General features: G+C 31.8%; 1 protein-coding gene across 1 annotated transcript; it reads left to right on the top strand.

The window, feature by feature from the left end:
- The first annotated feature begins 778 nt into the window (after positions 1-778).
- Positions 779-10,847, top strand: LOC110022857 (elicitor-responsive protein 3). Its single transcript, XM_020721984.1, has 5 exons — positions 779-958; positions 3,117-3,182; positions 8,489-8,612; positions 9,123-9,237; positions 10,505-10,847. The coding sequence occupies exons 1-5, from the start codon at positions 892-894 to the stop codon at positions 10,553-10,555; spliced, it is 423 nt and encodes a 140-aa protein (XP_020577643.1). The 5' UTR covers positions 779-891; the 3' UTR covers positions 10,556-10,847.
- Positions 10,848-12,448: the final 1,601 nt, after the last annotated feature.

Raw genomic sequence — 12,448 nt, 5'->3', positions numbered from 1 at the left:
TTTTAAGTTATGAAACCTTTTTTTCGTACAGAAATCATATCACACGTGCACTTAAGGGAAACTACCTTATACTTCCCTAGGGTCATTGCCTCCCTCTACAATTTTAATTTTTCTCTCAATAAAAAATTTTTTTTTCTTAAAATTTGCTCAGTCTTAATTTTCAACTTTGCTAATTTTCAATGAAAAAGTCAAACTTAATTATGTTTTTTTAATAGAATTAATAACTAATTGAATTAAAATTTTATAATTTTTAAGTATGTAAATACAGCGGAATTGTCATATGTTGTCGGACGGACTGTTAGGGTTATCGTGGCTTCGAAAAGGGAGAAAATATTGTGTTCGATGACCAATTGACTAGCGCTAAGTCGAGTTGAGCTGGAACTACTTCAACGTGTATGCTGAACTGTCCTCTAACAATTAGTCATATATTTGACACAATATTGTCTCAAAATGAAGACACGACAACTGCCAGAGACGAGTTATGAAAGAAACTATTCGGTCTGAACACTGTACGTCCGAACGACCATTTGCTAGGCACCACGTCGTCATACATCTCATCGACAAACAACATGACGGTCGGTAATTGACTGTTCGAATGAAATATTTTTTATAGTAAGGGAAAGGGAAAGAGAAAATTATCACTTATGTAAATTTTTAAAAAAAAAAGTACAACCCCCACTTAATTCAAGCCATCAAATTAAATATAAGTACTTAAGCGTGGTTAATATTTGCTGCCACCACACCCCATTTAACTATTTATATCACTCGTACAGAATCAAATTCGCTCATTATAAAATGCCAGCTCTTCTATCTCCCCGACTTATCTCCCCGCTATTCCTCTCCTAGATCCGGTTGTTGAAGGTCGTCGATTCTGTGTTGAGAGCGAGCAGCATGGTTCGGGGGACTCTTGAGGTTCTTCTCGTGGGGGCCAAGGGCCTCGAGGACTCCGACTTTCTCAGTAAGAGTCGTCTATGCTCATCTTCTTCGTTATTGTATTTTTCCTAAGGGGGTAGAATTTTAATTAGGGTTAGAATGTAGAGCGGATGGATCTGGCTTTAATTCAATCATCCAAATAAGTTTTCAGATCTCTCTTTATTACTTATCTTACACACTGCATTTGCCTTACATCTTAATTAAATAGTTGTTGTGATTCAACTTAAATAGGATGTTGTGATTTAACTTAAAAAAGGTTGAATTAGGTGGTGTATGGTTGTGATTCAACTTAAATAGGGTCTTGTGAATCATGTAACTCCAGTAAATCTATAAGGAAGTAAAACCTGAAAACTGGTTAATCATGATAAAGTATTCGGCTGTTTGTCAGCATTAAATTTCTTCTTACTGATCTGAACTCACCTATCTCAGCTTAGAAGGTAATGGATAGATACCTTAATGTTTTGACAGCATTAAATTTCTTCTTCTCGCTTGATATCCCAAGAATAGATGGTTATGATTTGGTTTTGATATTTGTATGTGACCTCTAGGCTGTGTATGCGACTTTTAGTTCATTGATAACTATTTGAATATCATATTTTTCTCACAAATAAGATCCGACGGTATTGGAAGCAAAATAGAAGGACAATATGGCAGATTATCTTCTTGGACAATGTAAATGTCAACATATTCAAAACTTATATAGCTTAATTTTCTAGGCCTTGTGTGGGAAATGTCTATGAGGTTGCATGCATGAAAGTTTTCTAAATGGCAGTTAAAATTTTCCATATATTATATGCATATACATTTAAGGTTTAAAATTGCATAATTGGGTATTGAGGCGTAATAATTAAATTTTAAAAATTATGTAAATTAATAAATATTATATAAATTATAAAGAAGTGAGAAATAACATTTTAATAGTCTTAACTTATTGACACATTAAAAAGTAAAAAACATTTTAGCTAATTTTAAAAAATAATATTAAAATGCATAAAAATTAGAAATTCCACATTAATATCCTAGTATCAATTATGAAACAAGATCGGTCATACAAACATTAAACTACTATAGTAAGCTAAGATATTGAAATAAACTACTAAAATATCAGAACCCAACAATCAAAATAAGTTCAACATAAATTTTTCTCTCTCTCTTATGGAGCCCCCACTTAAACAAGAATATATCAAGCCTTTATTATTTGAATTTTAAACTTAGAAGTTTTTAATTACTCTCACCTCCGAATTGACTTTCATTAAAATCATCGGCACCATAAATTATTTATCTTAAGTCTTGTTTTTAGTCTTATCTATATTCTCCTATTTTTCATTATTTTAATCTCAATTATGTTTTTTTAATGAATAATCATCAATACAAATATTAATTAAAATATTAACTATATGTTATTTTGAATTTCAACTACGTAATATTTTATGGATATTTTTTATTTATTTATTGTTATTTAATATGTTGGGTGCATAAGTTAATCGATATGGTGTATTGGAATTATTTATAATTTTGTTAAAAAATTTACAGATAACATCAAAAGTTTGAGGCATTTTTTGAGACGAAACAACACATCTTAACTTGGGATGAAAGCTTCATTCCATTTTCTTTTTGAACATTGAGGTGGGCCTCAAGACGCACCTCATATCATGCAATTTTAAACAAGGGATATGTTTATTGATTTATTCCTCTTGAAGGTGATTTTATGTATTTGCAAGAATATTTATATGTTACATCCATATTTCTGCCATTTCTTTGTTGAGTATGTAATTATGCGTTTTTATGTACATTGTAAAATATATACATTTTTTTTCAGAAATTTTTTAAATTGAGAAGGATCATAAAAGATGGTAAATCTAGCACTCAGTTGAACTTGAAATGTTTATTTATGGGTAACATTATAGAGCCTTTCTAGTGCACAACTTTTTTGAAGCTCTCCTTACCGTGAAGTTGTTATCATCTGCAAGACTAGGCTAGGAATTAAGGATCATAATATTTTTATTTTTTACTTTATTTTTGAGGTAGGATGCATGTACAAGTGTGCATGTTTCTCTCTGCATCTTCCGATATGTAATCTAAATACGTGGGTCTTTAGGGTACAATACTTTCTCACTCCGTTTGTTTAATTCTTCAATGCAATAATGTTTCAAAACTTTTTTTTTTGTTCATTTGCTAAACAGATAATATGGACCCTTATGCCATCCTGATATGTCGCACTCAGGAGCAGAGAAGCAGCACTGCAACAGGTTTGTTTTTACTGCATTTATTACTCTATTTTTATATGCATAGCTTTGTGATTAGTTGACTTCAGTAGGTGATGAGTGTATCAGATATGCGCAATGCAATTGTGAAACAGGTTATTTTCACGAAGAGAAATTTTTATACATAGCACACAATTCTTATGTATTACATATCTCATACCGAAACTTTCATATTTACAAGTAGCATTTTCGTAATTTAAACTTATGCATAAAAAGATGTATTTCACTTTAAAAAAAGACAATAGTGCCATTTTTTATGTGATATTAGATATTTGAGTGCTATGTGCAGAAGTATGAAAGTTTAGGTGTGAGATGTAAATACACAACAATTGTGTGCTATGTTTATAAATGCCCCTTTCAAAAAACAATTGATTTTATGGATTTAAAGTGCCAAGAACGGTTTCACTTCCGAGGCATTTCTGTAACATCATCAAGGAACATAACAGACAAATTTTGATGCTGAATGCATTAGAAAATTTCTGCATTAAAGATTTTATTTAATCAAGAAAAAAAATTCTATTTCTTGCTCAGTAAAGTAATAATGCTGGTTTACAACAATGTTTTATTTTCATTCTTAGAAAAGAATGGGGATGGCAATGAGAACATAATTTCAAGAGTAAGATTTTTGGTTAAAATGAGAAGTTTATTGGGAATCTATATGTTATTAAATTGTAAATAGTTTGGGTATGTTATATGCATTTTAGTTTGGCAATGGGGTCGTTGAAAATTAGGTTGAGTGTAACAAAAATTTGAATGTTAAGATTGATTTGTAGCAAAGCTTTGTCAAAAACAATTATAGAAGAATGACGATGAAAATGGCAACTATCAAGAATAATTTAATAGATAATAAACTTTGTGTCGAAGATTCACCAATAAGATTTTTTAAGATTCACCATAAGATACGAAGGTAGAATTAATATAAAATGATTAGAATGAAAAAAGAATAGACCAAAGGTATTATGGCTAGATTTTGTATAAAAAAGATGGTTGATGTTTAGAAGCACTAATCAGCAATCACTTTGTTGAATTGTGTTGCTATTAAGCTCCAAAGTGGATTATGCTTTGAATCTTTGAAAGAGTATTTGACAAAAATGAATTAAGTATACATCAATCACAAATAGTTCTGATAAGATTAATGGAGATAATGGTTGATCCCCAAACTGTTTTAATCCATAGTAAATATTTGGGCCAAATGATTTAGGCCACTTATGGAGAAATTGATATTCGCTAGGCTGTTTTCTTAACCCTCTCAAGGAGGGAGTGCACAATTTTTCTTTAAAATCTATGCTTCAGGGCTTTTTTTTATGTGGATGCAGTTTGAATAAGAGGTTTGGGTGAGACCTCCATGGTTGAATATTGGAGAGAGAAGAGTTTGAGAAATTTGTTTCATTTGTTTATTACTTGAATATTTTATTATTAGACTTCTTATTTACACAAAAATAGATGGTAGACCACATATGTAAATGATTCAATTGATGCAAAAATTTAGGAAACCTCATGCTCAATATCCTACATTAATTTAAATTATGGATATTCTTGAAAACTATTGCAAGCTAATGGATAAGACATATATCCTTAGTGCTTAGAAAAATTGAATTGAAAATAACTATTGCTTGAATTTAGATTGCATCCATCCAGATCACCTAAAAGGGCTGCTGACTACATAGAAATAGACGGAGAAAATTATTAGGAGAATATCGGTTACTGAATGATTTCTTTGATTTCTGTAAGTCCTTCAATTCATATTTACAAATCAATCATTCTGAAGTTATGACTGCAGTTCCCTGTTTTTGATAATTTACTTCTGCAAATGAGCACTATTTTTTTTCTTTTAAACGTTTTTTTATTTTCTCCTTCCTTACAACAATGGGCACCTGCATGATAGAAATATGAAATGATTTATTCTCCTTCAGTTGGCATAGATCAACACCTCAGATAGAGCGTTTTGTTATAGGAATGATGCTATTTGCTCTTTGTAATCATTTAATCTAGTGGTTTTTTGTCATCTTCTTTTAGAGTGGAACAATGAATTATTGATTCCATATTTTTTTCTTCTCTTATAAGCACTATTTTCCTCATCTTCTATAGAAGCTAGCATCCTCATCTCACAATTATGGACAACGCAATATTGCATGACATAAATCTAGTGGTTCAACTTCGCAAAGTATCTTATCAATGGAAACTATTAAACCTGCTTATTGAATCGGCGATTATTGCTCATTTAAAGAATAGGGTTTTGGATTCTTGCTAGTGCTTGCCCTCAGTTTCTCAAACAAAGTCTTAGATATATAATATTTTTTTTCCAGATAAAAGCAAGTAGCATCAAAGATAACTATAAATTCTTTAGGTTTCACTTGTTCAATTACTTATTCTGAAATAGTGGTTGGGGTTTTTTCATTATCATCCAATTTTGGCCATTTCTAATGATATAAATTCCAGTAATTTTTTTACATATTGATAATCAGCTTGATACCGGAATTAGTAGGAAAAATAATAAAAAACATGAAAACAAAGTTTTATTAATAGAAAAAACTAGGGTTATAACACACCATAACAGAAATAACATCACAAAAACATACACGACACAAGCAAACACCTTTAAGGTATATGTTAGGGGCGGTGGAGTTCGGCGAGGTGGATCCGACAGCTTGGGACAGCAAGGGTGAATGCAGGAGAGGCGTTGATAGGGGGTTGAAACGAGAACTGGAGCAAGGGGCATCAGGTTAGGGTGGCGGGAAGGTCTGTTGGGTAGCTGGGAGGTAGGTTGGAAGTTGGAGTAGCAAGCTGGGAAGGTGGGATAACAACTGGGAAGACTCGCCGACACTTTAGGAGGGTGGGCGACGAGCAGGGAAGTGCAAACAACAATGGGGAAGGCTGTGGGAGTGCGGTTGGTGAGGGAAAATAGTGACCGGAGGAGCTGACTTCAAGCCGACGGCTTGGATGAGTGGGATGGGAAAAGGGAAAGATACATCACTACCTCGGAGTAGGATACAATCAAAGCACTACCTCCTTCTCGGATATAACCCTACAAAAGGGAAAATGACTCCATTCAAGAAATCTGAAAACAAACTCAGCAAAGACCGACTCCCACACACAAAGGACAACAATTTATAGACTCCCACGGACAAAGGAAACTTTTACACGAAAGAAAAGTGTGAGTAGGCAAGAAGAATCCAGAGAAATAGCCAGTTATACTTCATATATAAAGAAGAGAACCAAAGGAAGGTGTTGGATCGTGGTCTGCTTCGCGGTTCTTCCTCCGCTTCCGCGATGCCTTTGCGCATCTTCGCCTGCTTACGCAATGGTTCGCAGTCCCCTGGTCCTGCGATATCAGCGGTCCACGTCACAGTTGCTTTGTGTCTTGCATCTTTGTATTTGAACATTTCAGTGGCCCATTATTTTTCTCAAATGCCTCAGTTTTGTCTTAAGCTTCAAGGATGTCAAAAATTGAAAAAAGCTCCGATTATATGAGGAGTGCTTTCATGATGTATGTCGGATATTTCATGTGTCTGAATTTTTCATTCATCGAAGTTTCTGAAATGGTTAGCTCCCTTTCAATTTACTTCTTATATTCTTTCACCTTTTTTAGGTTGTGCTCCTTTTAATTTCCCGTTGATCCAATTTTCTTCTTCATTTTTGTTGGGATAGAATAGAAATTTTAACAATCTTTAAAACTTTAATGATGCTTAAGGCCGGTGGATCATAATTTATAGATTGTAAACTTCAGCATAATGAAGCATATGAGGGCAACTTCAAATGAGCAAATGCGCTCCTATCAAGATAGTTGCGAGCCATGGAATATGTTTTTTAGAAGCTTAAACTGTTTTCTATTACCTTAGCGCTTATTTGGGATTAATTTTATTTTTATGTTTTTTTTTTGTTTTTAAAGACTTATCTGTTTAGTATGTTTTTTGTTTGTTTTTATTTTTTATTTCTAAACAAATTAATATGTATTGAAAATACTCAACAAATTTTATGTGTTTTGGGCATTTCTAAAGATTTGATGTTTTATATTCGACTTATTGCAAGAAAGGTAGGAGTAGACCTAAAGGACTTATTGCAAGAAAGGTGTTTTAAGTATTTTTAAAAATAAGGTGATTTGTTTTTAAAAATTAAAGATAAAAACATATAAAAATTATACTAACCGAACATGTTTTAAAAAATAAAAACAAAAGTGATGCCAAACGGGCTAGGTTTTATAGGCAACTCAAACTTCTATCTTAAACGGAAGATATTCTATTTTTTTCTATATTTTTTATCAACATATCTCTTTAGTGATTGATTCTCTTTTGCAAAGCGCTGTCTTTTATGAGATGTCTCTCCTTCTATCTGGATAGGTGGTGGTGCTTCCACCTTAGCAATCAGAGATCCAATCAAAGTTGTTTGATTGACCGTTTGCTTGGACTTGTGGTTTTTGAAATTGGCGGACTTCCAATTTCTTCGAACTTATAATTTGTTTTTATCCTTACGGATTTTTCAAGCTTATCCCTAATCTCACACAAACCGTAATGACATTCCTACAGATTTGAATGATGGCATTAATTCCATTGAGCTGATAGGAAATATTTGGGAATAATAATTTCTAAACCACTCAATATGAGAGAGGGAGGATGCTGAAGATTTTGCTTTGAATCTTACGTCTTAATGTTTTTTCGGGCTCAGACAACTTGCTTTCCTTTGCTGAATATTTGAGAGAATAATTTTTGGAGGAATTTTCTTATTAGTTGAATGTTACATTATGAGATTTAGAAATTAATAGCTATTTCATACTTCTTTATTATAACTAATTGCAAACCTTGTCCCAAGTATCATACATCTATTTAAATTATGGATAATGTTAAAGACTAATTTAGAGAATATTCTTCTAGTTTCTTAACAAGATGGCTGACCATTTAGAAGTTGGAATAGGAAATTATGGCGAGAATATTATATAGAGCTGGATTTCCATCTCTTTCCTTGGCCACCCCTTCTTATTTGAAAATTTAGATTGCTGTCATGTTTTTTCTTTATTCATATTTGCAAAGCAATTTTCATAATGTTAATATTGCAAACGGTCTTGAGATTTGGGAGCCTTCCGAGTCAGTGATGTATAGCAATAATAAACGTATATTGCGTGTAGCCTAATGTTATTCGTAGTTGTCTTTGGAGTGGAGGTTTGGGGTTCAAATCCTTTCAGAGAGAAAAAATAAAAAGTATATTTGCATGTGTTGGGTTTTATTTATATAACTGACGCATATTGCCATAATTTTACTTTTCTATTTTCATATCACTAGTTGGTTTTTGTTTTTCAGGCAAAGGGAGTGAGCCTGAATGGAATGAAACGTTTGTGTTCAATGTCTCCGATGATGTTCCCGAACTCGCCATCAAATTAATGGACAGTGATACTTTCTCAGATGATTTTGTTGGAGAAGCAAAGTGAGGATTCTTATTCTAGTTTTCATTTCTAAACTCGATTTATCTGGCATTTTATGGTTTCAAAATTTCATGCATGCTCATCCTTCATCATTTTTTTTTTTTTGGAAAATTTACATACATACCACAACAATTCCTATATATCTTATATCTCTGCATATCTAACATTTAAGGTTTAATATTTACATTTATAACACATTGCTGGTACATACCTATGAGTGAAAAGTTGTATTTCACTTTAAAAGAAAAAAAAATAGTAATACTAATATTTTTGCTGTACTATTAAAGATTTGAGTGCTTTGTTTGTAAATATGAAAGTGTAGGCTTTATATATATAAATACCTAAGAAATGTGTGGTATGTATGTAAATGCCCTCTTCAATATATATATATATATATATTGGATTGTGCAGGTTCGCTGGAATCAAACTAGTTAAATTATGTTTTTATAATACAATTTTTGTTATTATTATATGATGTTGATTATTTATTGAGATATAATTTTTGTTTGTAGAATTTCCTTGGAGCCGCTCTTTTCAGAAGGAAGGATTCCTCCTACCATATACAATGTTGTGAAGGATGAAGAATATCGCGGGGAAATTAAAGTTGGCCTCACCTTCATTCCAGAGGTGCATCTTTTTTTTCTTAATTCAACTCCCTCAAAAATTTATTATTGCACTTTTTGTTAGAAAAATGAAAATAGAACTTATTGCAAGAAATTTGTAGGTTTTACATATGAAAAAGGCTTGCTAGCAGGGCTGTTAGCTGATTTCGAGCCGAGTTGGGGCCGGCTCAAAACTAGCTTGAATGGATTGAGTTTGGTTTGAAATCGGCTATCTCGGTTTGAAATTAATTCGAGCTTGATCTGAGTAGAAATCAAAACGATCTGGCTCAAATTTGAGTTATTTAAATTTGTTATAGCTAGAAATCGGCTTTATCTGGCTTGAAATCAAAATAAGATTGTTCAAATTGAGTTAATTAGATTCATTTCAGCTCGAAATCTGCTCGTATTTCATTATATTCAATTTTATTTAGCATTATATATATTTTGTTATAAATAAAAATTCATGCGAGCAGATCTCCCGTCAGTTCGAGTTGATCCTTGTATGGCCTGAAAATAGCTCGAAAAAAACTCAATCCAAAGTTTTGGCTCATAACTCGGCTCGTTTATTTCAATCTGATGTCGAACCGAGCTAAAATTCAAATTAATTTTCGAGCAATTAACAATCTTCAAACTAAATTGACAGCCCTATTTACAAGTACTAAGAATTCAAAATTAGGCGGCGATGGCATTGTAGCAGTACTCATAACCATCCAATTTGTGTTCAAATCATACAAAAGTAATCAGTGACCAAGAATTTAATAAAATATCTCCATCAGAAGCTAACTCAAACGATGGACACATTGCCAAACTAGAAACAGAACTATAATTTCAATCTCAAGTAAAATAAAATAAATGCATTTACTGGTTTCCAAAAATTTAAAGAAGTATTTTGCAATCAAGTATTTTTTTTTTAACATAATAGCTTCTTAAAACAAAATGGAAAACAAGAAACAATAATGAAATCAAACTTGATTTGAAAACTACGACAATATTTTATTGTTAATTGTTTGCATATTAGTAATCTTCATCATTATCGACAGCAACAGACATAATAGATGTTTTATTCATGTTTCTATAGATGAGAAAGGTTTTCTTTGGCTTTCCAATAACAATAAAAAAGATTTCCACTCTCCAATTTCCTTGCAATATTGTATAATAAATCATTAGAACATTCAAAAAAATAAATGAAGCAGCTTTACTGATTTTTATGACCAACTTTTCTCACTTTTTAATCTTGTTGATTCCATAAAGCATTTGATGCTGATCCACCCTCAACTCGCCAAATTTTGCAGGAAAATAACCACAGGTTTGCTGAAGAGAACTACGGGGGCTGGAGGGAGTAGTCTTTTGAATCGGAACAAATCTGGATCTTAATATCTGCCTTTTTATCTCATTCCTGATGTAATGCTCTCTAAACTTCTCATGGATATTTTTTTGCACAACAGCTTTTATAAACACAGACAGCAAAAGACAGTTTCCATTTTAGCCATCGTACAATTTTGGTTTTTCTTTCATTTCTTATCTTCTCCAATCTGTGTCTGTAATAGAGAGAAGATTTTTTTATCATCCAGATTTTGTCTTTTATGCATCAGCATTTGATCAACAGTTTCATTGAACTTATTCCTGTTCTTTTAAGCTTGTCTTTAGCTTCTGATGAAAAAAAATTATTTCTGGAAGATTTGCATACATACCACCGCTGAATTCCTATGTATTTGCATATCTAATTCTAAACTTAAATTGTTATGTACATGCCTGTCTTTTCCATGCATGAAATGGTGTATTTAGCTTTTTAAAAGTTAAATGGTGGTATTTTTGATTTGATATGAATGATTTGGGTGGTATAAGTGTAAAAAATCAAAGTTTAAATGCTGTAAATGCCCCATTCTTTTTTGCTATTGCTGCTGCTGTTGATGTTGCGCTTCTTTAGAGGAAGAAGGTTAAATCCCTTAAAACGGGAGTTTTTTTTTTATTATTTTAATTTAATATTTTGGGTGCTCTGTACGTAAATAACAAATTTTAGGTGCTAAACATGCAAATTCTAATGTTTTTGTGTGATATTACACAATTGCTATTTTTCGATCGCCATTTTCACCATTATTACATTGGAGACTCATATCGTGTATGTTAAAAGGATTGTTTTTTTTTATTATTATTTTAATTTATTATTTTTGGTGGTTTGTACTTTAACAGCAAAATTTAGATGTTAAATATGTAAATTCTAAAATTTAGTGTGCTATTCGTGTAAATCCTAGATAACAAATTGATGAAATTATACACATTCGTCTTTCCTATCTTTCTCCTCATTTATAGGATCTGGCTGGCTTCTCCTGCTGCTGCATGTTTTCCTCCTTAAATTCCCTTGGTTTAGTAGACCAGGATGTACTGTATTATGTTTGTCGGGGTTTTGAGCCGAGTTGACTCGAGCTCGAGCTCGAGCTGCTCGTGTGTTTCAACTCCGCCGCCAAATTTTGAACTCAGTATCATTTAAATTGGTTTTAATGCGAAGAGCCATCCACATTATGAACATGAATCAAGTCATAAATTTAATCTATAACTTAAGTTTTACTTTTTTTTTGCATTAATATTATCTAAATGTTTTATATCTCAAAATAGTATTATTTAATTTTTATAAAAAGAATTACACTTTTTTTTTATATAAGTAAAAAAAAAACATAAATAAAAGTAAGGGGCTCTTTGGTTGCAAGTTGGATTTAGTTTGAATGGGATTACTAAATATTGTAAATTCAGATTTATCAAATTTTAAAGAGGTTAAGTTCTAAAAATTGCTTAGAATGTTAGTAATTAAATTCCAATAAATCCCGATCAGCTGTTTGTTTTATAAACTAATTATTTTTTGTATGATAATTTAATATTATTCAATGATTAATAAAGAAACTGTTATATATATATATATATAACTTTATCTAATTATATTTAATTTTGATAATATATAAATTAATATTAACTAAAATCATACTAAATAAAAATAAATTACAAACCACAAACAAATCCTCCGATTCATAAGATTTTACGGTGAATGAACATGATTTTGGGATTATCCAAATCTCAGCATTTAGCCTAAATCATGGGTAAATTCTGCTTAATACCGGCTACCAACAACCCCTCACGGCTTACCTAAGATGATTAGGCTGAAGGGTTATGTAGGCCTGCAAATGATCCGAGCTTGAGCGCCTTTGGTTTGAAATTGACTCGTGCTCGAAATTACTCATGAACAA

Source organism: Phalaenopsis equestris, unplaced genomic scaffold (assembly GCF_001263595.1).
Source record: "Phalaenopsis equestris unplaced genomic scaffold, ASM126359v1 Scaffold000202, whole genome shotgun sequence".
Taxonomy (NCBI): Eukaryota; Viridiplantae; Streptophyta; class Magnoliopsida; order Asparagales; family Orchidaceae; genus Phalaenopsis; species Phalaenopsis equestris.
The sequence above is the reverse complement of the archived record's forward strand: the minus strand, read 5'-3'. Positions and strand labels throughout refer to the sequence as shown.